Source organism: Lineus longissimus, chromosome 12 (assembly GCF_910592395.1).
Source record: "Lineus longissimus chromosome 12, tnLinLong1.2, whole genome shotgun sequence".
Classification (NCBI taxonomy): domain Eukaryota; kingdom Metazoa; phylum Nemertea; class Pilidiophora; order Heteronemertea; family Lineidae; genus Lineus; species Lineus longissimus.
In genome coordinates this window covers 11,409,385-11,435,323 of record NC_088319.1, presented here as the reverse complement: position 1 = coordinate 11,435,323, position 25,939 = coordinate 11,409,385, and the positions used below count along the sequence as shown (strand labels likewise).

The 25,939-nt window shown below is 42.6% G+C and overlaps 3 protein-coding genes across 3 annotated transcripts; 1 reads left to right on the top strand and 2 right to left on the bottom strand.

Annotated features, from left to right (window-relative positions):
- Positions 1-10: 10 nt before the first annotated feature.
- LOC135496547 (glutamate receptor ionotropic, kainate 1-like) lies at positions 11-10,333 on the bottom strand. The gene is made up of 14 exons (XM_064785910.1): positions 10,330-10,333; positions 9,434-9,600; positions 8,620-8,857; positions 7,690-7,820; positions 7,198-7,332; positions 6,618-6,782; positions 5,174-5,281; positions 3,891-4,088; positions 3,091-3,277; positions 2,642-2,814; positions 1,628-1,763; positions 714-908; positions 332-353; positions 11-77 (listed from the first exon to the last, which is right to left on the bottom strand). The coding sequence occupies exons 1-14, from the start codon at positions 10,331-10,333 to the stop codon at positions 11-13; spliced, it is 1,926 nt and encodes a 641-aa protein (XP_064641980.1).
- A 1,547-nt stretch (positions 10,334-11,880) lies between these two features.
- Positions 11,881-18,539, bottom strand: LOC135497397 (uncharacterized). Its single transcript, XM_064787272.1, has 11 exons — positions 18,381-18,539; positions 17,859-18,007; positions 17,323-17,475; positions 17,049-17,187; positions 15,702-16,018; positions 15,253-15,391; positions 14,521-14,722; positions 14,117-14,250; positions 13,328-13,492; positions 12,660-12,802; positions 11,881-12,080 (listed from the first exon to the last, which is right to left on the bottom strand). Exons 1-11 carry the CDS (start codon positions 18,505-18,507, stop codon positions 11,919-11,921), a joined length of 1,830 nt encoding a protein of 609 aa, XP_064643342.1. The 5' UTR covers positions 18,508-18,539; the 3' UTR covers positions 11,881-11,918.
- Positions 18,540-19,978: 1,439 nt separating this feature from the next.
- On the top strand, positions 19,979-25,897 carry LOC135497398 (protein mono-ADP-ribosyltransferase PARP12-like). The gene is made up of 8 exons (XM_064787273.1): positions 19,979-20,185; positions 20,796-21,089; positions 22,175-22,352; positions 22,999-23,164; positions 23,349-23,554; positions 23,976-24,243; positions 24,656-24,789; positions 25,108-25,897. Exons 1-8 carry the CDS (start codon positions 20,179-20,181, stop codon positions 25,496-25,498), a joined length of 1,644 nt encoding a protein of 547 aa, XP_064643343.1. The 5' UTR covers positions 19,979-20,178; the 3' UTR covers positions 25,499-25,897.
- The last annotated feature ends 42 nt before the right edge of the window (positions 25,898-25,939 follow it).

The window sequence follows — 25,939 nt, the reverse complement described above, 5'->3', positions numbered from 1 at the left end:
ACAATCAGAATCATGATTTGCTATGTTTCTCAGAATAGGCTCGTCGTAGATGAAGGCGTACTGCGTCTTTTTGTTTCCTGAAATTGATTGAAAGAGGGTTAATTGCAGATTATGTCAGATCAGATACACTCTTAGAAATAAACGTTTTGAACTTCAAAAAATCTATAATGGTTTTTCGGCCGACACAAATGTGCATCCGATAGAAGTTTTTCAGGGAAGTAAAAAACACTTAGAGGTCACAATCTCAAAAACCATTTGGCTCATTTTTCAAAAAAACCTGTATGGAATACATATTTGTTTTGGAAGTGACTATTTGGCAAGCCCGGCTTACCAAACAGCGACTTTTTCTTGTCCTGAATGGAGAGCCGAACTCTCTGGCTAATGTGTTGTGAAGTCTCCAGCTCGCCAAACAGGGTAGATTTTTTACCTGTTTGGCAAGCCCGGCTGGCCAAACAGGGTGGCTTTTTAGTGCTGTTTGACAAGCGGCTCTCCAAACAGGACAAAAAAAGATGCCTGTTCGGCGAGCGGCTTGCCAAATAGACCCGGCCATTTGTTTTTTGACCAAAGAAAATTTAAAGGTTTTTCAACATTCAGCTCAAATACTATGAGCACATACTATAAGCACATACTTAACCACATCATCCACGTCATCATGTTTTGAGTAAATGCAATCTAGCCACGTGCCGCTACCTCGAGTATGGAAATGGACCTACCTTTAAAACCACTCTTTAATTGTCGTATGGCTTCGCTGACCGTCTTGACGTTGGTGTCGAAGTCCATCGTATGTCTGGCCATCCGGCCATAAACGTCATTAGTCGCCGTAAGAATGAAATGAGCAGTGTTCGTATCGGCGAGGGTGCCGTATTTGATTTTGTTTTGCGCTGTAAGCTCCGATAGAGTTTGAATGGCTGCAAATAGTTAAAAGATAATATTTGGATAGGAAGATTTGGGTAATAATGGTAATGACGTAAAGCAATGGCTGCGTCATATAGTATGTGTACATTCTTAGAAATAAGGGTTTATGAGCTTCTGGAAAATGTTTTTTTGGCCAAAAATATTCACCCCGTACAGGTTTTCCGGGAAAATGGAAAACTCCAAAGGTTTTTGAGGTAGTGAAAAACTGCCAAGAGTTTTTCTTTGAGCTGAAAAGCCTCCACGGGGTGTATATCTGTATAGGCCGAAAAACCAGTATAAAAGAGCTTTCAAAAGCTCAAAAACCTTTGTTTCTAAAAGTGTATATCGGAAGGGTATTTTGTTGACGAGTTAAGATTTCTCTCCTCTGTTGCCATTGGGAAAAATCGATCCATCTCCACTATGAGGAAGCTGTTGCACGCTAACCTGTATTGTCGATGTTATCAATAGCAAATTTTGTTGGCAAGTAAAACAGTAGTTGCCGCAAATGTACTCAACCATACAATAATCTTTCCATAAAGAGTCTATCCACTAAAGGAACGTATGGCTTCATTTTAAAAGCCACCGCCCGTTTCGAAAGGCGGGCGTTGGGACAGAGCTTTCTCGGGACACGCGTTGACCCAGGCCACACAACTGGAACTTTACTTGAACAAATTCTTCGATCAGCTGAACCAGAATCATTCCATTTTTATTGAAATATTCTGAGTTTACTTACAATTATCGTGCATTTGGCTGACAGTGAGAAAGGCAGCGAAGTTAGCAGTGTAGCCGGCTGTTATGAAGAAGACTACTAAATACCAGTAGTTACCGATAAGGCGCCCGGAAAACGACCGCGGCATACCTTCAATGTTCTGAAAATTGGCAGGCATGATATCAAAAAGTGAAATGGTTTTTCAGATTTTGCAAATTGGATTAGAAAAAACCTTTGCTGTGTCATTACGATACACGGTGCTGGACCAACAGGTCCCTGTCAAATGGAGCAATAATAGGCCAATTTCTTTTGGCTACCTTGGAATGACTTTTCTGATGGACCGAGAGGAATGGATGGCCTTCATTCCTAAAGCCCGCAGCACACTAGCCGCCAACTTTGGCGACAAGAAGCGTTCGGCTGATGCCTCTCGACGCCAAAGTTGGCGGCCAGTGGAGCCCGGTCAGAGCACACGGGTCCTGCCCAGAATTGGCGTCCAGTAGCGTCTTTTCCGCCACTTTAACCCATCCTGGGCCATGCAGCGCGAAATCATGTGACATCAAAATGCAAGCTGATTGGCCATAGCCTCGCCGCCGACGCCAAGTCAGGCGGCAATCCGTAGCACACCTGGCTTCTTCTTGCGTTCAAACGCGGCAACACGCGTCAAAAATCAAACATGTTAGATATTTGGCGTTTAGTTGCGGCAAGTGGCGTCAAGTCGCGTTCGCCGACGCCGTTCGTAGCAGACTAGGGATTTTTCAGGCTATCAGGACTCTTGCGGCAAAAAACGCCTGTGAACGCCGAAGTTGGCGGCTAGTGTGCCGCGGGCTTTACGCGTACAAGTATTTGTCCTTACCGGTATAGACCTAGACCCACATCTGGTACTTATGGTATTTGTATATCTATACAACGGCATTGTTGAAATGTATATCCAGTACGTATATACCCAAACTTGAATGAATATCAATGAAACTAACTTCCAAATTTCAAATATTTAGTGAACGGTGTAGGCCTTTAAGTATAATCGATCAAGATACTTACAAGTCCAACAAAAGCTGCATAACAGAACTGGAATGAGTTTCGAATATTCATGAGGTAACGGGTGTCTCTGAATCGCTTGTCCTTCCTGTCGTGGCGCTGGACGTGGACGCCATATTGTCCATAGGGGCTGAGGAACTCGATGATGTAAAGTATAAGAGTCGTTGCAAATGTTCCTGGGAAAGGAAAATTACTTTTGAATATTACTGCAAATTGATTGAAAGGTTGTGCTACATCAACTAACGGAAGCGTGGCTGAGGATGTTTAGGAAGAGCTACATGTTTTGACCCTTTATAGCAGGTTCCCGACCAGAACCATGAAGTGGCGTCATTTAAGAACTTAAAAATATCTTCGAATCGAAGGAAATAATGAGGACGTTTTGACCCGAGGACGTTATGGCATCCCGAGGACGTTTTGGCACGAGGACGTTCCACTGGTAATCCGACACCAACCTCCGAGAACCAGCAACCACAGGGCGCTATCAAATGGAGCAATGATAGGCCAGATGCCGTATTCTTCCTTCGCTTCTTCTTTCCTCATGATCACGGACAGGCCGGAGTCATAATAGGCAACGCTGAAGTCTATCACGGCGGCTCTGTTTTTGGAAATAAAGGTAGCTGCCACAGCCAAATCAGCTTTCTGAAAATAATGAAGGGGAGGGGGAAATTGTGCGGAATGGTAAAACCCTGATTGCGCATGTGGTGAATGGACCTTTGAGACTGGCCCTCGTCAGTGAATGGCGATGACGGCACGGCGCGCGGGCGACGTCAGGAAGTGTAACGTACTTTCGGGCCACCCGAAGGTATTTTTAGCTTTTGAAAAAAAAGGTTTTTACAGATATGCACCCTATCCGAGTTTCTCTCGGTAAAATGGGAAACTCCTAAAGATTTTCGAGATTATGAAAAACTTTATGTGTTTTTCACGTCGCTGAAAAAATCTCTGCGGGTGCATATTTGCGTTGTTGAAAAACCATTAAGGGCCTACGCCATTCGTTAAATATTTGAAATTTGTAATTGAGAATTTGAAAATTTCAAATTTTGTGAAAATATGTACAGAATATAAATTTTAACAATGGCTATACGATATACTATAAATACCAAGCTCCAGCTAATTCGTATGCGTAACAACTGCACTGCGGCATTGTGTATAACTGCATTTCTATTTTCCAGGACCAGCAGTAATTACGAACGGCGTACCCATTCAAAAAAAAATCTTTTTCGAAAGCCCAAAAGTGTTGTTTGTAGGAGGGTACCTTTTCCAAGAGATCGCCAACCATCCCGTTCCACTCAAGTGCGCTCCCGTTGACTGGTGTACCATACATATCGTTGCCCTGTATGTAAATATCGTAGTCAAACTGAAGACGCCTATGAAGTTCTTCGATCAGGTCTATGCAGAAACCTCCAAGTCCCCCACCATCGGCTGGGTTCTTCTTTATCACAAACGGCGGATCCTATAGAGGAAAATAGCGTGGGTTAAATAACTTCTCAAATTTTGCATGTAGGGTGCCATCTATCATACACACTTCTTTCCTCAGAAAAGGTTAAAACCATACATTAATCGCAATAAGGGCCACAGGCCAGATCCAAAAAGAGGCTTAGTTTTTGAATTCGAGAGAACATTTCGGGGCAGAATGAAAGTGTAAGATGCTAAACATGTATTTACATAAACAAAAGGTCCGCAAAAATAGTTGATCCTGATCCAGATATATTGGCATAAGTTCGCAGAAAATCATTTTGATCTAGTTTTAGTCCATGAGTTGCCTCCCAGTTGGCAGGACCGATTAAGACAGCAGGTTTCTCATGTGAAACACAAATTACGCATGTGACACACACATTACACTGCCTTCTTTTCCATATATATTCTCTTCTTTTTGTTCACTCTGAATAATCAGCCTCTTTCTCCTGCACATTCCTACCTTTTCATATAGCATACAGAAACACCTATCAATGTAATTTTCTTAAAAACACCCTTCAAATTTAACGCGATAAAGAAATGTTCATCACTTTTAAATCCGTACATTTACGCTCATTTAATTCCAACTCACCAAAACTGTGACTATTCTAAAATGTGTGCCTCTGATATTGTCACGGTGGTCACTGGGCACTCTGTCGGAAGATCCGGGGAACAAAACATGGCTGCTAGTCCAGGAAAGTCGGGGAGCATTCTCAGTCCCAGAGTCTGACCAATCAGCGACCTGCAGTTAAAAGTTAACATGGCGATTTGGTTGGGCAAATGTTATGGGCTTTCAACGAGCAAATATTATTTTCTTTCCTGTACAGCGTTCCCTCCGTTCCAATGCATTGATGACGTAGCCCACGTGTGACCGATGAAAGGATATCAAATGATTTTTTTCAACATGAAAAATATCAGTCCATCGATCGAGATAATTCAGGAACAAAATGTTACTGTTCAACACATATAACTAATGTGTTGTCCTTCCCAGTCACGGTACTCTTCATTGATGCTACAACTGTAGTTGTTTCTGACATGAGCAGAACGCGTGACTTCAATGCGACAGAAAACGACCGTTCTTACCTTAACCCAGCTTTTCTTTGCCTTCAGATTGACAACTTCAAAGTCGGCATTTTCGGGGTAGTAAAACTCATTGAATGCTATTTCAGTCGTTGCACCGGGACCTCTAGCCTGTAAAACAATTTAGAAATTCCCAAAACACATCAGTGAAGAACTTTACCACAGACTAGAAAACGTATAACGTATAACGTATGTCTGGTATAACGTAAGACAATATGCGACCGTATACTATCGCCACGTCGTGCATATCATCGCCATTCATGTCATGAGGTTAATTCCCAATGAAGAAGTAGCGATAATATGCACAACATGTGTCGTTTAACGTTAAAGAAATAAGTGGGCTTGTGGTAACCCGTATTTGAACAGTTCAATATTGTTCTAGTGCAAATGTGCGCAAAATCTATTTCGCTTATATTGCTTACAGAACAATTACATGTTGAACAATTTTTTATTGTCTTCATTACATGTATGTACATGTAAAGTATGATGATTCACGTGATAGAACTTATTCCCTTGTAAGAACTCCGTTCGATTACGCTTCCACGGAACCAAGTGCAACTTCTTACAATGCGTAGCGTGTCACTGGAATTATGATACTAAATGCATGTAGCATTGTGCTCAGGTCCTGCATTTACAAAAGTAGCGCTGTGAAATTCAATCGAATTCGTGTGATGATCATTCCGATACCAGCTAAATGAAAAAAAAGTGGCACTTTTGGCGTACCAGCTTCTTCATTGGGAATTTAAACCTCATGACATGAATGGCGATGATATGCACGACGTGGCGATAGTATACGGTCGCATATTGGCTTACGTTATACCAGACATACGTTATACGTCATACGTTTTCTAGTCTGTAGTAAAGTACTACAGACTAGAAAGTACGACAGACCAGAAAACGTATAACGTATAGCGTATGTCTGGTATAACGTAAGACAATATGCGACCGTATACTATCGCCACGTCGTGCATATCATCGCCATTCATGTCATGAGGTTAATTCCCAATGAAGAAGTGGCGATAATATGCACAACATGTGTCGTTTGACGTTAAAGAAATAAGTGGGCTTGTGGTAACCCGTATTTGAACAGTTCAATATCGTTCTAGTGCAAATGTGCACAAAATCTATTTCGCTTATATTGCTTACAGAACAATTACATGTTGAACCATTTCTTATTGTCTTCATTACATGTATGTACATGTAAAGTATGATGATTCACGTGATAGAACTTATTCCCTTGTAAGAACTCCGTTCGATGACGCTTCCACGGAACCAAGTGCAACTTCTCACAATGCGTAGCGTGTCACGGGAATTATGATACTAAATACATGTAGCATTGTGCTCAGGTCCTGCATTTACAAAAGTAGAGCTGTGAAATTCAATCGAATTCGTGTGATGATCATTCCGATACCAGCTAAATGAAAAAAAAGTGGCACTTTTGGCGTACCTCTCTCAGATACTTTATTAGCTTCTCGCCGCATTGTGATGGCGCACCAGACTCACAGGTGCAAGTCCTTTCGACGTGTTGTTCATGTATCGGGCCGTGTTTAAGAAGGGCATGCAAGGCGTAACCGATCGCCAGTATTGCATCGTAGCCATGTGCAGTGGACGCCTTAAATGGAGATCAAAAGAGACTAAGATATTTCAGTCACAGGATGTTATATTTTGGTGGCCGAAAGGCCCCAAAGTTCTTTAGCAAAGATGTTCAGAAGGATGATAAGCCGGTGTACACGTTGTACATGAATTTACACACTGCACTGCCCGGTCCTGGCAGTGCATTAACACTGCAAATGCACTGTAGAGTGGCATGTGACTTTTGATATGTAGCGTGTACATTCATGTACATCAAGTACAGGCAGGCACCCTTCGGAAATTTGTTCTTATAGCACTTTGAGGCCTTTTGGCATTGTCTAATTACCCGCGTGTCCTGTTTTCAATAACAACTACATACAAAGTTGATACAAAGTGATATTACAGACTTGAAATTCTTTCATGTTTTCAGCAATAATCATCTCAGTGAATCTTACCAGAATGTTTTGTTGTCGATCTGCGATCCTTTCGGGCATCTGAGCCACCATGGCGGCCTGAAACTCCTTGTAAAGACTGCCCTTTCCGTGCGCCGGGCGAACTCCAAGCAAACCAGTAATATTGTCAAAGTTATCCTGAAGCAAGACAAGTTAACATTTGACTACTATAAAAATTAATGGTAACTCGAATAAAATCCAATTTATTAACTGATCCACAGGCGAGTATATATATTTGGTATAAATGATAGGCCTTTCGTCTGGTAATGATTTTACTATTTGGCGTTCTTTCATACTGATTCATACACTCAAACGTCAGCCTTCGCTCTCTGCACTTGAAGGCGTTAGTATACAGGGAGGGCGGAATGTGCTTTTTTACGTGCCACTACGGTAGGTTCTAGAGTGCGTGCGCAAGGTGTCTTGCAAATTTTTGTGAAGTCATCAGATATCCCTCTTTTGAACAAAATGAATGAGCAATCTAAACAACCGACTTACTAAATGCGGAGCTCTAGCCAAACTAGTCACAATCCAAACCCATTTCGACTTGAAGATTCCCATTTCGTAAGCCTGCCTGAGTACGGGGAGCGCATGGACTGGATGGCAGTGGAGGATGACAACGGTTGTTCCTGCAGAAAAAAGAAACTCAATAGATACATGTATGTGGTTTTCATGAGTTATGGTGGATGGCATCCCATAATGCTAATCGCTATAACGCAATCCCCTTTTTGATATTTGAGGTTAGTCGTCATGACGTCATGTGTTTCGCGTGAATCTTTTATACGTCATGGTTAATCCATTAAAAAAACTGAACTCCGTCCACGACCGATATGCAACATCTCTCAAGATCATGGAGCACACTACATAAAACTATAGCATACTCTTATTCTGCGGAGCAAATTCACCTGGCCCTCTGATTGGAAGATTGCGCTAATACGCCCAATGAATGATCTATTTGAGATATGGCTACGTCATTGTCAGGCTCAACGGGACGCCCAGGTGTACGTGATTTATTGACCAAGCAACCTCGACAATAAACTTCGTCTGCGCGCACACTGCGATATTACAATCTCCAAAGGGAATGAGGGTCAAGGACTACTGAGAGATGCTTAGTACTCGCCTTTGGGTGACAACATTTGATATCCAAATACCAATCTCACAATGAGAGTACAGCTACATTTGTAGCATTTGCTCCGTGGGGCAAAATGCGCTCGTAAGCGTTACCAATGACGAGGCTTGGATGTTGATCCTGATCGTTATGTATTTTCCGAGAATAATTGTAGGCATCTTTTAACGTTAGCCTATCCGAAAGCACCTTGACCCTCAATGTATTGACATTGCTACATCGCGCGTCCAATACACGGGCGAAGGCAACGGAGGCAATACCGCTGGAAGTTCAGTACGACCCGAAAGTAGAAAGTACGCAACCTTTTGCTCTGATTTCCTGCAGTTGTTTTGTAGCGTCTATAGCAGAGGAATCACTGACAGTGTGGAATGACAACATAGTGGAGATCCTCACATCGGCCCTGGAGGCTAACTTGATGAATTCGTGGACGCCATTCAGGCCGAAGTCAGTGTCGTCAGTCAGGATAGACACTCGGTTCCACATGAAGCTGCTCACCAGGTCGATGACAGCTCGGTTCATCACATCGTCCGGCGGAGTCATCTGTAGGATGCATGTATGTAATTGCATTAAAGGCCCACACCGTTCGATAAATATTTGAAAATTTGAAAATTTCTTAAATTGTGTTAATACTTACTGAATGTAAATTTCAACAAAGCCGTTGTGTAGACTGATACACAAATACTCTAGCACAAGTTATAACGAACGGCGTTCCCCTTTAAAAAAAGACTACTGATAAAGAGCTAGGTCTCGAGATGACTCACTGTCATTCTGCTATTGCCACGTTAAAACATGGCAGGGTTGTTCATATGTTGATTTGTCATGACCTGTTGACCCTGACCATTTTAAGCTTTTTGATTCAGTGACATAAAAACCTCAGTTCGTTACTTTCCTCAAGCGAGAATTTTGGACTTCCGCTCAGAAATTGACTAATCAGAAGCCTGTATGCTCGAATATGACCATGCTTTATGCGCCGAATAAGCATGAAAGGCGTCTTCTGATAGGCGGATACCTGATCGGAAGCCCCAAACTTCCGGTTAAGGAAGGAGGCGAAAGGCGAGCTAGAGAAAGGGGTCATAAAACTGGTGTCTGAGTTTTGGAAAAGGCAACGTAACGCACCTTTAGCAAGTATGGATAGTGATTTCCAATGGAGAGTCGTGGGTCGGTGGCCCATGGAGCTATCTGAGGCACATGCAGCCCGCCACAGATCGGATGTGTGGCTCTAATTTGTGCAGACAAGACTGGGCCAATGAGGGCGATTGCATCCTGATGGATCAACGAGGACACTGGAAGGTGGAATTTAAATATACACAATACATATAAGTGTTTTTCTTATCGTTCTCGCCAAAGAACTCGGGTAAGTAACCAGATGACAGATAACCAAACAATGGTGTTGTTGCACACCAGTAGATTGTCGGCCTAACCAAGGCTCTTTCAACAAGCCGGTCAACTATATGACACCGGCTGCTAGCTCTGTGTAACATTACTCTTTGTGATCGCACTGTTACAGTTCAGTACCTTTGGCCGGATCTATCAGAAAAACACTTTACTCTTGAAGGGACAACTTGTGCATGAAGTGTGTTTGTTTTTTATGGCTTCCAGCAGGACTGTGTCTTCTCCAAACATGATACTTGATAAAACATTAAACTGCAATAAGCCATGCACTAGAAGGGGATGTAACTGTAGGCTGCTAGATTAATCATAGACCATTTAAAAAAACTGGCCTACAAAACTGGTGAAAATCATTATTAGAGATCATCATTGTGTGATATTACCTGTGGTGGTGCATAGTGGCAAGCTGGGGAATTATTCTGCTGCCGAGGTAAATCCTATGACCAAGCTGTCGCTTGACAAGCAAGCTTGGGCCGCCGACTACTTTCCACTTTAATTCGGTTGTGTATGGACTCGGTATTTGCGACTCGTAACCTTATCACGGTATATGCATATTTGATATAAAGAAGAACTATAGGTCTAAAAAGAAGTTCGTCCTCAAAGGTTTCCTTGTAGCAACTTACCCATTCTTACGCAGGCATAGTCTGACTCGTTATCTAAGTTTCTGGCTAGTCTTGATTCATTTTCGGGAAAAATCAATTCAATCTTTGCCCCAGGAAGAAGCTTATCGTCATTGTTAATTCTATCCGCTGCCAGTTGCATGGCGCTGTGATACAGCCTACCGCTGCTAGACCGGTCTTCATTCGGCGCCACCACTCCTGAAATGTCATAGTGCGAGCGAAAATTTGCTGAGAAGACAATCATGTATCGGCACACGGATCGGCGGCGCTGATTTTCACTGGGGTATGCGACAAAATGACGCCAAAACTAAATCAAAATTTAGTTCATTTCCCTGTCGCAACAATGATAAATAAAGGTAGTCGATGCCAGTAGGACTTCTACCTACCACTCCCACGCACATATTGCAACAGTGGTTTTCACTATACCCCGCCTCTCGATATTTTGTGCTGCATGTTCATTTAGGGTATTCGTGCGCTGGGTTAGTCACATGCGAATGTTTTGTTTCAATCATCGCAAATCGGCCAGAAAGACCGGGCAAGTTATCTCTGGTGGCACACGGCGGTACCGAGTGTGTTCGTAGAAACGACCACCAAGGGCGTTAACTCGATGCAAACTTACCTATTTTGTAAGTCGTGATGTTTTTTAAGCCTTTCACAACATCATTCGCATCATGCAAATGACCAAATCCTATCCAAAAAATTGAACTCCATAGACACCAAATCAGTAAAAGCGAAAATTGATCCGTATTACACATTATTTCTGATTTCGATCAAGCATTGGTCAAATCGGGGTGTCTCAGAAATAAGGGGAAGCACATTACTTATTTTAGTGGAAAGATGGGTCCATGTAAAATATCACTTCAAAAACACACCGAGATATTTGCTGGTAACATAATATTTTGTCCACATGATACTACATGTATATATATCTATACATGGGCCTAATGACGTCGTAGGAGTTGTTATGCAATGATGTTCAAATTATTGTTACGCCTGCAGTGACAGATGGGCATTCGGTCGTCATGTGGTTTCATACTAATTAACCCGTTCGTGTAATTAATAGTTTTTGATTTATAATCAAATCAGTGATAGCGCTCCCTAGGTCGAAGTTAAAGCTTTATTCGGATCATTCTCATCCATCCAATTGCAATTTCCAGGACAGTGGTGTGCTAATTACTGTAAGTAAAAAATCGATTTTTTTCTAATGCCAGTGCCTGGATATTGTAAAATGAAACTGCCAGTACATCGATGTGCACAGACACATCCAAAGAAAAAAGCTATTGCTTATGTATAAAAAATGTATAACACCTCTTGGGTCCAAAAATGAGATTAAAACATTTTTTTGGAAGAAATCGGTCCATTTGCACTCCAGCCCAGACGTGGACATATCCTTCTGAAAAGAACTGGTAATGTGTAGACCTTGTCCTACCGGAAAATGAAAACAGAAGGCCCTTCCAAAACCACCCGCAAACAGTGGCAAAAAGGAGGCCTACATTTGAAATACATGGCCATGCACCCGGTTGGCAAGTAAAAACGTCAAATGCCAATGAGAGATTTATTTTGAGAGATTTATTGCAATCTTCAACAAGGCGTTAATTACTATCAATGGCGATCTTAATCCAGTCCAAGTAAGATGTCATCCTTGTGTAAACTCCTGGGTATCTGTCGGATCCGCAGCCCTGACCAAAAGAGACGACCCCCGATATCAGCCACACTCCATTGTGATGACAGGACAGGGGACCCCCTGAATCACCCTGAAAGCAAAGATAAAAGTGCATCGATTACGTATAAAGAATAGCATACTTCGCTTTCCTCGATAGGAGGACCTTTCGCATGATCTGAGATACAAATGTAAAGATACAAATGTAAATTGAGTTTCACATTCACACGATATCAATCTTTTTATTGGAGATATCCCTTGAGGTTAAGATTGTTTTGATTGCGGTGTTTGGTGCATGTAGCAACCAAGGACCGCTAGGATTTTAAAGTCAGGACGGTTGCTTCATGCACATGTATATAATGAGCTCTAAAATACATGTCGAGCAGAAATTGATACTTCTTGGTTGTCTTAACAAGACTAGTCCGCCGAGGCTGACGAAATGAGCTGACATAGTGCATGGAACGGACCAGATGACCACACGGATAGATCTCATATTACGTGCAAAAGCCTTGCTCACGCCTCGGGTTGCGGTCAGCCTATCGATCTGCACAAGAGGACAACTGAGTAACGCATGCATATAGCACGATGTATAGCACATCAATTATTCTGAATGTGAAGGTAAAGGACGACCAATTACAGGTAAGATCGGACACTGATCAGTGAAGTCACAAACCTGACAAGCATCTTGCCCGCCACTTTCTGCGCCTGCGCACATCATATGTGACGTCACATTAACGCCGATTGATTCGTACTTTCGTCGGCACTCTGAGTTTGTTATCACTTTTATTGGGACGTGGTGCAAAACTTGGGCAAAACCTGCAGAGAGAACATAACAGAGTTACAGCAAGAGTAATGAAGATACCTATCGTGGATGCCGGTAGATCCCGCAGGAGATGATTAGACTGGTAACCACCTTTAATCCGCTAGATGTCGGTTCTGTGACTATCAGCGCAACAAACAAGAGGCATCCAAAATGTGATTAACCAGTCTTTTCCCAAAGCAGCCTGTTGTATCGACACTTTGAACTAGAAATTGACTTCTGCTGATGTGATATCAGATGCCGATTCTCGATCGAACATATCCTCGTTTAATGTCATGTGGGGTAATACGGAGCAATTTCCCAGTGATGTACATGCACATGTATGACGTGTTTCCATTTCCTCCGGCGCAGCTCTCCTTGCCCGATATGCACAGAGCGTGTCTAAAATGCGTCGGTTTGGCATTTGTCTATGATATCAAGAACAGATTAGTCCTCCCTTATTCTTTATTATATTGTGGGTTTGAAAAAACCATCTATATTATTTTCAATATTAGCTAAATAAACGCCCTGGCGCCACCTACCGCCCACTTCATAATCTATCATTCCCCATCCTGCAACATAGCACGTGTCACCCGCTTCCACCAGCTCACCCACCTCGGGGAGACATATTCGATTTATGTAGTCCGAAAAGTGGATATAGGTACTTATTTTCACGAGGGCAATATCATTGGCCTGAGTAGCAGCATCTGTAGGAGGTCAAAAATGAAGTTGAAGAGCTGAAGGTGAGAAATGCAGTTAAACATATTACTGTAGTGCAGTCATCATGCATGCAACTTTTCTCTTATGTCAGTTAGGTTGAGTTCGGCTTCGATATGCCCAGCTCAAAAAATATATATTCTACTAGCGGCAGTCTTTTTCACCTGATAAAATCATTCCTGGGTGTAATTCGCCCGGCACCGACTATTGGATACTCTATACTCGCCCCATTAGCCTTCAACATGATCAGACAATATTAAGGTTGAGAACAGCGACTTATCAAAAATCCTTATACGTATACGGTTAAAACTCTGTAGAAAGAGGACGAATTTTGTGTACATTTCTGTCCGTATCCGTAAAAGGATCCGTGATTTAAAGTCCCTGATCTCAATCTCCCTAATAACAGGCCCACCACAACCGATCTCGATGGCCCACTGGAAGCTCACTTTCCGGAGCAGCCAGTTGGCATGGTTGGTTAGCGACAAGCTACATGTATTTGAAAGTAGGGTACAAACTGCATTCTTGCCAGGCAAGTCCCATAAGCCAAGTCTTGCCCTATCACGAGAGTTGACACTGTAATAAACAAATTCTTCATACGAGGGGCGGGTACGTACCATAGTCAGGATGGGGAACTATAACCTCCACATTAGCATCAAAGGATGTTCCCTCTTCGGTGTCCACGTAGTGCTCTCCCAGACGGACAGTCCAGTGTCCTGGTCTGGACATATCGAGCCCTTTCGTTTTGCGTCTGAAATTTAACAGTCTAAATAAGTGATTTATGAATTCTCTCCTTTGGCTGAATTTCAACGGTTCAGAAATTTGGAAGGTCGAATACTGCCTACAAAGTGAGATTTGGAAATTTGCAGGTACTCATTTAATTGATGCGCTCTTCTAATTCCATTTAGTTAAATTGATTCCTCGAGAAGATCCCATTCCTTGAATAGAAAAATACTACGTTACTTCGCTAGACTAATGACAAGATAATAGATGACGTGTTTGTCTCAAGAATGGAACTTACACGACGCAATGCGCAGCTGTCACAAGCCATTGGCGGTTGATAATCGCAGCGCCACAGGCATGCATCTGGCCAAACTGCCGCATGGAAGCTAGCCAAGGCCACTGGCCTTGCAACGCAACGTCTCCGCCGACAATTCGTTTTTGGAGACTGATGATGCTCGACTTCTGACGACCACACCCTCCACGAACCCCTTTACCAGTTCCTGTGGACAAAAAGTAAAAAGACGTGTTACTTCGATTTAAAATATAAAGTACATTTTAAGGTGGTACAACTGTATCTCTAATTGTATTAATTTACCTTCTTCTATGTTTACTTCTTATCAGCACTCGAACTACATGTAACAATGAGAACATATTTAGAAGTTTTAAAACGAACTTATACCTACACAAACTCTTGTTGTGACGTTGTCCTCAAAATACCCTTTAATGGTCATTGTAAGAAACCTGACATTAGCGTACATTCGTTGTAATACATTTTCACATGTAGCCATGGAAAAGATTAATTTTTTTTACTAGATTCCTGAATTAGTCGGTCGGTTGAAATTTAGTAAACGAAGGAATTTATCAGCATCATAATCACTGTGGAAGTGTTAACAGCCCTTTGGGTCTTCAACTTAGGAAATGAGATGACACAAAATGAGTCGACTGAAAAGGCAACAAAATGGTCGGCAATATGGCGAACTAGTTTGACCAGGTCAGAGGTCATCAAAGATGGTCGCCGGCAAACACTCACCACAGCCAATCAAATCCAGCCTGATCGCAGCGCCGCCTGGTGAATACTCTATAGGATGTATCCTTACGCATGATGCTCTGCTTGGATATGGCAACATCTGTTTCGTCTTGTATCTACCATTGGTTGGACCATCAAAAACCTACCAATTTGAAAGTAAATGATATTCTCAAAATGACCATAGGCATGTATTCCTACTGGTTGGGAAGCAACCACTCAGATATTACGACATCTGAAAAGGGACACATTTTCATAAGTCGCTTACATATTCAAAACTTCAGCCCGGAGTTTCATTCAGTTATTTTCATCAGTTTGGTGTGAGCTATAATGAAAACAGTTTTAGTGATGCACTTCACCACCGTGCTACTAAACAGACCCCATGCTTCCATTAACTTGATTTTCTTGTCGAATGACCTGCCAGTGCTTTCCTAGAAATCTCATGAAGAACTAACCTTTGCATAAAAATTATCATCTGTGACGTAATAATACTGCATGCAATTCCTACTGACGCTCACACCGTATTTGGTAACCCATCTCCGGCCAGTTTCGTCACCTAACAAGACGACCCCGCACAGTATCTTTTCTGAAGGTAACTGTATCTGTAACCAAGCTCCTCGTGACTTCCTTGGAGTCCACCCCTGTCCCGATGGTCGGGCGCTGCTGGGGAGGTGCCTGAAGCTTCGCGGCTGGTGGTTGGACGTGAAGCGGGAGCGCGGGTATCTCACGGAGTTGTCAAGTCCGAGGGTTGTGCGAGTGCAATCGTCTTTTTCTGAGAAGAGATATTCATTTCACAACGAACTTGATAAACGACACGCGAATGAAGAACACAACCAGAAAAAAAAGTTAATTTGAAATCAGAGCTCGAAGGCCAAAGCCAAAACGGACCTTAGATTTGAGTTCGTGGCAACACTCGGGGCTGAATAAAAATGATCGTGATAAGTAGGGTGCTCACTTCAGAAAGTTCCCACTAAAATAGGTGCTCCTTAACCAGATATATTAACATTGGTAACCAGAAATTTCCTGTCAACTGAGCTTAAGTAAAAGAATAGTTTTAGTTCAGCAGTTAAATTCTAGGTGGCAGTACTGAACGGATCGAATATGGCCACCTAGGAGGCAGTTGCTGAAATTAGTTAACTGGAGTTTGGTTGAGATATTCTCGTGATTTCAGCCAGTACATTCGGTTAATGTGCAACTTTTTTGTGAGAACTTTTTTGTCATGTAATGTGATCACCTAATTTATTATGAATTAAGCATTTTCATTTTGCCCCGAAATGTTGTCAAATACAGTTTTTTCGATTTGGTCTAATACAAGGCCTATTAGACCAATCTCCTATTTCTTGGATTTCTGTTCGATACGATCTCTCAAGGCTTAGTGCAAACACCAGTAATTAATTCTTCCCACTTGTTCATTACATTGTGCATGGGAAAAAACATCATCTCCAACACGTCGAGTTGGTGACTAGATCGGTATGGCTATCACAACAATCCCTCAAAAACGAGTTTACTAAACTGATGCTGAGGAAGAAAGATTCAGAGTTCTAACATCACTGGTTGGGACCGCCTACATGATAAGTATGCATGGTCAGGTTCGGGGCAGTTCAGTGTGACTGGCTGGCACAGAAAGAAAGGGGACATACTTTGAAGGGTAAACAGACCACCATTGACCCATAGACACGGCTCTAAGATCGCAAGGCCTCCCCTACTCATCCAAACGAGGGATTTTTTGAGACAAGACGGGCAAATTAGACCCTTCTTCAACTGTCGAGTATTGTGCGGGACGAAATGCTCAGCAAACTTACTACATCCCAACAGTTCCAGTCGCAAGCCGGCCTTCGTGCCATGGTGTTTGGAAACCGCCAGTTCGATACACCGAGCTTCAAACACGTAATGGAAGAGGTTAGTGACGACAGTGTTTTGGTCCCGGTTGCCATGGAAGTTCTGCAAGGGAAATTAAGTACAAAATTCAGTCCCAAGCCGACGACCATACAACATACCCCACGGAGCGTGTTTTTATTTTAGTCAGCCACCTTTATTGGGAAGAATCGGCCCGAGAATTATCTGATGAGATGTTACCTTCAGATTGCCTTGTTCATTCGCAATGTAGCTGAATTCGACTTCGTTGCAATCATTAGCATAGGCGATAGTGTAGGATGAGACCCATTGCTGCGCACGTGGGTCGCCTTGCGTCTGGACGCCTGTCACGATGAACTCCGACCCCAGATCAATCTGAAATGGGGATTTCATTGTCATCAACATGAGGCCAGAGATCAGTAGTAAAATGCAATACATGTTTCCCAAGGGGTGCGTATACTTATATGACCTTCTACCTGCACGCCGGAGCCGCTGCCCCCGAATGCCCTTCCACCAAAACGTTTCAACGCGGAATTCAGAATTCAGGCCTCGCCCAATACTCGCGACGGTCTATTGTTTTTTAACAAAGCCCGCTCGCACCTATGCTCGAATTCCCATGATCGTTCTACATTGTCCAAAGGATCATCATGGCAAATCTTGATAACATCGACTCTCACGACACAGCTTCCATGGGGGTCGTTAGTCCTAGACCGGCTAGGGCAAATAGACGTTATGATAATGCATTGTAAACGACTTACGTATATCGCCTCCTCTACCGCCGCGGTCCATGCCCGTGGTCCGTGGAGAGGAACAGCCGCCGCATCACCTTCAGACGCAGTCAAAATGAAGCGTCTCTTATTCTGTGGGTACTGTAATCCTAGGGGTGCGTGGCAGTTAGTTTCTGCCACTGAAAGGAATTCAATTCAGAACTTTGATAATGGATCATGATGGTACCAAATACACATGTACTCATATTTCATCAGCCGAGAAAGAAACTTCTTGAAATTTATAGGGTTAAGATTCACACGTATACTCCCTGCGCACTGATAGTAGTGTGATGAGGCGGTACATTTCATTGAAGTTACACTACCACATTCTACTAATGATAGGTTAAATCGTTTATTTTATGACCCGCAATCGGTCGGAAGCTATAACTTTTGGGAAAAAATCAACTTTCATCTAATTTTGAAGTGTCAAAATATGAAGAAAATATGTGTGAATCGGTACTGGCTCGGTATAAGGATATAGGAATAAGTCGATCGAGAAAGCGTAAAGTATACCTTGTGTCTGCTGGAACCACCTGCGCTTGCTCCTCCCGACCGCATCTCCTGTTCCATCTTCCGCGGAAACCTTCGGCCCGGTTACAACCAAGGCCAGAAGAGGGAGAAGAGCCACAGACCAAATCATCGTCGATGCCGCCGGCAAAGCAGAGAGAGAAATCATCCAGACCGTGCCCCAATCGTGCCAATGATTGCATTGTCTCAGTTGCATGATGCCCGGCGGCGTACATAAATATCCTGGCAATTAAATAATCTCTCTGTTGACCCGACAAATAAGAGGAGGTCAATTGAATACTGAGCATGTAAAAAGAGAAAATTTCCCGAAAAATGCTAAATTACATGGGGGACATTACAGACAGTAAGTGGCACGAGTATGCACTGTAATTGAACACCATCTATCATATTATCATGTCTTTTTCGGCACTTGTCACCAATGGTTTTCAATATACATTTGTACTCCAGTATGTGTGGGCGGTTATTACCGCAAATAAAGACAAAGCAAAGCACAGACACTGTGTAGCATATCAAGGACATATAGGATTCATATATTAGTTTGTTTGCCATATCAGGGACATCTAGGGTTCATACATTAGTTTGTTTGCCGTATCAAAGACATCTGGAATGGATGGTTATTTTGTTTCATACAGCACAGATGAGAAAAAGACCACAACCTCTCTGGACCATTAACTAGACGATAATGTATATTATATAACATGTCAAAGACAACGATGCGAAGTCAACAGACGGTGACGTAGTATTATTAAAAAAACTGATTCTCAGGATGCCGATTTCCAAATGTCGGCATCTTATCAATTTTAGTGTCTGACATTTTTAGTTTAAATTTCGTCACTGTGCGAGTTTAGTAGCCCTGGGTGATAGACAGGGCGACTCCCCCCGGTAGCCTAGGTTTCCCCTGACTTTGAATAACAAATCGTCCATTTTGTTGTAATAATGTGGTTGTTGAAGCTCAGCTATATTTTATAATACAAGGAGTCAATTGAAACAGTAAAACTACTCATTACTTTCGTTTGCCATTTCCCTCATGCAGTACAATAGTTTAAAAGACCGGTGTAACAGTAACAAATGCCCGCCCCCCCCCCCCCCCCCCCCTGGAAAAAGTGTCCGGCCCTGTTGTATTCTGCAATATGGTTCTATAGAGACCCTGACCGTCAATAGCTCAGAGATTGAAGCGCATAATAGAATCCTTTGTTTCCCGGGCATTCTAGGACATTTTAAACTTCTACACCGGCATGGCCACGTCCAACTAGACCGACAGCGCAGCGAATCGGCGCCTATTTGACTGGGCTATACAATTATATGACTTCATATATGGGGCTTCCTGTCAAGTATATTAGCCTGATTAGCTGTTACTCTGATAGGAAGTCCAAAATTGCCGCTCTGAGCTGTCTGTGCGCATGTTATTGCACATCGAGTGATTGTGACTTCAAACTTCCCGCCACAATACCACACTCCAGTAGGTTGACCCGATAATGAGATGATAACATGATCACAAAGATTGATATCATTTGTATGCAAATCATCGCGATCACATGTCATGACGCACGGGGAAGCCCCCATACTTGGGGAATCCTAGTCTCTGTTCCTGTGCCGTCAATAGATTCAATGAATCTCAATAACCAGTGGATGTACATGTACGTAAGGTGATCAGGCGTACGTTCATTTAGTGATCAGACGTACGTTCATTTAGTGATCAGACGTACGTTCACAGCGCCGCACCAGGTCCAGGCTGTATAGGAGCAGACTCGCCCGTTCAGCTGTAGTTCTCCCACACGTGACAATGACAGGTAGGTAGACTGCTTTTCGTGCTTTTAAATAGGCCATCTGGTGAAGATGTGTGTGAGCTCTTATATCTACGAGCCTGTGATCGTACACAATGGGTCATGTTGAGCATATTGTGCCTTCATCAGGCATTCTCATTGCTCGACGAGTAGGGCATGAGTTTTCTTTCGCTATTGTGCCACCCGGCTTTTGGTGATATTTCCTTAGCATCCAAATGCAAAACGGTATAACAATGTCAATATCTGATTTGGAAATGGATACGCATAATTTTCCGGGGCAGCAGGGTTTAGTGGAATCTAGGAGACATATTGTCATGTAGTAGCTGACCAACAGCTAGTTGGAGACTTCTGAAGAACAGATGCTTTGCTGTCACAGTGTAAGCTCCTACCCTACCCACCGTACGTCATGAGTAACCCCCACCCCATGGCAGACTTCCTGTGTCATGTTTCATGACTACAAAAACCACATTAAAATCCCTTTGAGCATTCTTGACGAATCCAGGAATCCCCTGCGTTGATGATTGGCGAATCTTCGAAATTGTTAAAGCCATGTGATCTATTTTCATAGAATTTTTTGGCTGCGAATTTTAGAATTTATACCTCTTTGACATTTCAGACAACAACAGTGTCTGGCTTCCACATGATATAGAGGAGACATTGCGCTCACGAGGTTATGCCGAGTTTACCGAGGTCGTTGTGGAGGACCACAAGCTGATGGTCCGCTGCAATTTCTGCGACAAAAAGAGCAGTGTCAATTTGAAGTCCAGAACCTTTGGCGACTATGAAGAACATCTAAAAAGCTTTGAACATAAGAGAAATGAATATTGGCTTTCGGGGTCCACGGCTCACCCTGCTGAAGATGATAGTGTTCATGTTATAGGAAGGGAGGGAAAAAGTTACGACAATGCAGGTGAGATATTGTGTGCATGTCTGTAAGGACCAGTGTTCTTTTGTTAAAGTGATCAACGTGGTAAAAGTCGTTATTTAGACCAGCTGAACGTGGTAATTGGTGATTACTTCTTATGCAGCTCATTGGCCAGATAATCGACTCCTCGAGAGGAACTCAAAACTGCTAACATTTATCAATGGAAGATTATTCCCGCCTTAGGTTTTTACCGGACCATTCAAAACTCCCCATTTTTATAAACGTTTCGCTATAGGTTTCCTTAAAGGGAAGCTATCGAGAAACACTTATAAAAATGGGGAGTTTTGAACGGCCTGGTTAAAACCTAAGGCGGGAATAAGTTTCCTTTGTCAGATATTAGCAGTTTCAAGGTCCCCTAGGTAGTTGCTGCTGTGAGCTGTTCATTTGGCTAACACTGCATAACGTTGCATAACATTACTGGCTCCAGTCAATGAACTGCGTAAGAGGTAATCTCCAATTTAGTTATTTTTACTACGTTTAGCCAGGCGAAATAAAGACTTGGGTCACGACAGGATCTCTTTAAAGATGTTTTAAAAGTACTTTAAGGATTGGCCATAGGCACTACTGTTTTAGCTAGAACTTGAACTCATAAAGCCATTAGAACACCTTCAAAATGACGATAATGCCAATTTCGAGGATGGTAGTTTGTTCTCTGGAAAACAAAGAACTGACTCCCACCCTTGAAATTGGCACTCACTTCGTTTGGAGAGAGTTTTTAATTGCTTTAGGATTTCAAGTTCCAGCAATAAAGGTGGTGCCTATGGTCAGCCCTTAAGAGCATTAAATAATATGGCCTGCTGTCGAATGTATGCCTCCTTTCCTTCACTCTTTTTCAAATTTCCTCACCCTGCCTTGCCAATATTCGATTGGGGGTTCCAAAATAGGCCGAGCTGTTATTGGTTGACTCAAAGACAGATGATACATTGTATCAAGAATTGATAAAGACTATAGTCTTTAGAAATTCTCGAATATCTTGACACATTGGGTAAAGTGATTCTGGGTGACTGAATAAATTTTCTCAAAAATTACTTTGCGGAAAAGTTTAAGAAGCCCTAAACTGTTAATTTTAGATGAGGATGGATTCCGACAAGAGGACGCTCCCTACCAATGGCAGTACCGTAATCACATGACTGGAAACTGGACTGACTTTACAGACAGCGATACAATTGAGATGAACTTCTGTAAGGTCGAAAACGAGGAGTTCAATGTTATCATGCCAAAATCGGGCTCTGGAAGTATTTCCCCTCGGTAAGCACAAATCGTTTATTAAGCTTTACTTCAATTTGAACCTCTGAAGAAACTGTGCTCTTTAGTCCAACGAATCCCATGTGATTGGTGGCTCACGCAGGGACGTAGCTTGCCGGCCGGGGAGGGGGGGGGGGGCAGATGTCCCCGAGAAGTCACCAAAAAACACATGCAGAAGGCACCTGGCTTGAGTTCGACCCAGACATTGGATGCCCAGTATTTTGAAGTTGCAGTTTAACTTTGGCTTTTCCATATTCTGGTACTTGCCTAAAAGCATTGGTAAAAAGCAAAAGCATACAGCAGAGGTCTATGACATTCAGAGTACTCTGGGTATCCAAACTATATCCTCCGATCACCTCCCAACTCTAGCACACAAAGAGTTACAAAGTAACTCAGATGGAATTCGAACCTACGACATCGTGATCAGCATTGATGTACCACTTCCCTACCCATCTTGACCCTCAAGCTTGGATCCACTCCGCCGACCCAGACTCCGTTCAAGGGGATGTTACAGACGGAGTACCTCTGATGGTTCCGCATGTTCCCTAGCCTACAGAAACCTCACCATTTCCCTTTTACAATTTAGCATAGTTAACGCGGTACAAACAGGTTTAATTCTTGTATAGTAGGCTCGTTTATTGTTTTACAGGGCCAATACAATTGGAACAATCAACTTCGAAGATGGCAAAGCTATGCTGGTGAAGCTGCAAGATTCAAAGAAACCGATGCAGGTGCGCCGCGTCTCTTTTTCGGAGACCAAATGGAAGTGGTATTGGTTAGACGAGTATAATAGGTGGAAACAGTACGTCTCCCAGGTGAGTTAATGCGGCATCTGGCTTTCCGCAAATCAGAATATCATCAAACGGTACCTAATCGTGTGTTGTTTCTTCTTAAAGCATTTTGTCGAGCAACCCAATCTTGAAGATTTTTATGTTGGTTATGTCTTGGAACTGATGAGGGAATGCGTTATTGTTTTATTTTACAATAAATTGGTTTCAGAGTGATAAAAAGGGTAAACCAAATGCACCATTGGAAGACATAGAGGATGCATACCATGCCTCAGATGGTCACTTTGAGTTTACAGACGGTCAGAAGTATGACATAGACTTCTCCAGGATGGTGCAGAGGAGCATCAGCAATAACGCTGAGATGAAGGTTCGGCGGAGGCCGGAATTCACATTGAAAAAGGAGGCAAAGAAAGGAGGGTAGGTTTATTGTTTGGGATCTTGTTTATTCAGACGATAACACTTGGGTAACCATAGATCGTCTTAAATTAACCTGTGCATTGGACTTTGCTCCCTCAAAAAAAGATTTGGATATTGTATCGTCTGTCAACCTATGAGTCGTCAAGAGTCCTCTAAGTCCTATATTTTGGCATAGTGATCATGGTCATGATCTTGTTTCAGATTATCGAGGTTGTTTTGACATGTTTGAGGAGAGGAAACTTGTGAATCTAGACCTGATCAAGTGTTAATCAAGTACTAGCGTCGTCGTCGATATAACCATTCCTCCTCCCTCTAAATCACATAATGGACTACTAAACATCTACAATTTGCATAATTTCAATTATCTATTGAAGGCAAAGGCACCAGCAAAGTTTTTTTATTGTTGTTCCTTTCAACACAGCCAAGCTACAACCGAAACTGACCCCACAGGTGCAGGCAAAGCAATCTCAGTTAAGGAAAGTGATACCGCGAGTGGTGGAAAGGTGGAGGCCGCAGAGGGAAAGACAGACTCCTCCAACACCCCAGTCGATTGGGATATCTATGGTGTTTTCCATGTGGGAAGGCCTAAGAGTTGTGGGAAAGGGAATAGTAGTCTGATATCATCTTACATACCGGACCATTGGGATGTTAGCGAAATGGGAGATGGTGATGGCGTTCACTATGTGAACGTAGGTATCGTAGCTAAACCGCTATTACTCTCGTATCTGGCGTAGTTGTGGCGGTGAAACCTAATAAACTTAGAGATGCATATTTTACCCTCTGAAAAATTGCATATTATGTAAGAGCTCAAAACATGCTTTATGTAACAGTGAAAAGACTAGTTGTAGCCTTTCTTGCTCTCAGTTGATACTGGTGCCTAAATTTCCGTTCGTTTTCGAATCGAGTACTGTTTGCTTTTTCTTGTGATGGGCCATTGGTCAAAATTCTGTTGGTTTGAGATAATATCTTGCTCCCGACCAGTAATCAGTGAAACAGTCACTTACTTTTTATCTACATTTTGACAATGCTTCTGATATAATCGTGTTAATATGATATGATGTCCTTTATTAAATCTTTTCGTGTTTTTAATTATTTTTTTAGTTGGACAAGACATCCGCTAAAACAAGTGATGAATACCAGAAGATTGAGGCTAGGTTCAAAGCAACCATGGCAGGTAACACTGTGACGTCCATCAAGAGGGTCCAGAATTTGGAGGTATTCGACGCCTATTACAGGTAAGTCATTTATTTGATATTGGACTTGTTAGCTACGCAGCGAGCATTCAACAAGACGTATGTACCAGTTAACTTGAAGTAGCTTGATATTTACGTATTTGAAGTTTTCGAAGATACTCTTGGTAACAGTTGGCGTGTTTCATCCATTTGGACCAAGTCTTTAGGGGTACAGCCAACTTATTAACTCTACTGTACACTGGCATCGCCGATTATTACCACAGATAGAACACAGGTCTAAAGGCCTACTACTGAGCTCTCCGTAGGCCCATCCCATAAGAAGAAGGTAAGCATTAAGAACTGGCTCTTTCGTTTTGGCAGGAAGAAAATCTGGATGAAAAAGAAGAGCAAAACGGACCCGAAGGAGCTTCTTCTTTTTCATGGAACAAAAGCTGCCAACATCACCGCGATATGTGAACAGGGCTTCGACTGCAGAGTCAGTGGAACAGGATCTGGCACAGCATATGGAAGGGGGACTTACTTCGGAGCTGAAGCGAGTATGTCCGCTGGCTATACCAATAGCAAATCGATGTTCGTGTGCAAGGTTCTGGTCGGCGACTATTGCCGTGGAAATCCAAGTTTTGTCAGACCACCACAAAAAGATGCCCAGAACTTTTATGACTCTTGTGTGAACAACACTGCTAACCCTGGAATGTATATCATATTTAAACCCGAGCAGGCCTACCCAGAATATATCATTCAGTATCAATAGACGGTAGATGTGTAAAAAATGCTGTGTTTTTGTCGACACTGCGAGTATAGATCTAGCTATTCGTGACTTTTCGCAAATCCCCGAAAAGCCAACGCGAACGCCTGTCCCATTGTTCGATATCGTGATCAGGAGCTAGAACAATGGGAAAGGCGTTCGCCTTGGCGTTTTATTCCCCGATCTACTTGTGGCTTTTCCGTGGTATCTCCATAACCGCGAAATTACATCAGTCTCGTGCGCTGCTTTGAGGACCGACTGACTAGGTGATGAAGCGAAAAGAGAAGGGTCTTTATCTTGTGATATTACTGTGATCACATGACTGTACGATATAATACAATAATAATTTTCCACATTATTGTATATACTATATTGTTGTATATAATATAAACACGTACGTCTGTTGCGTAAACTTTGTTTGACTCAACTTCTTTTGAGATGCCTCAA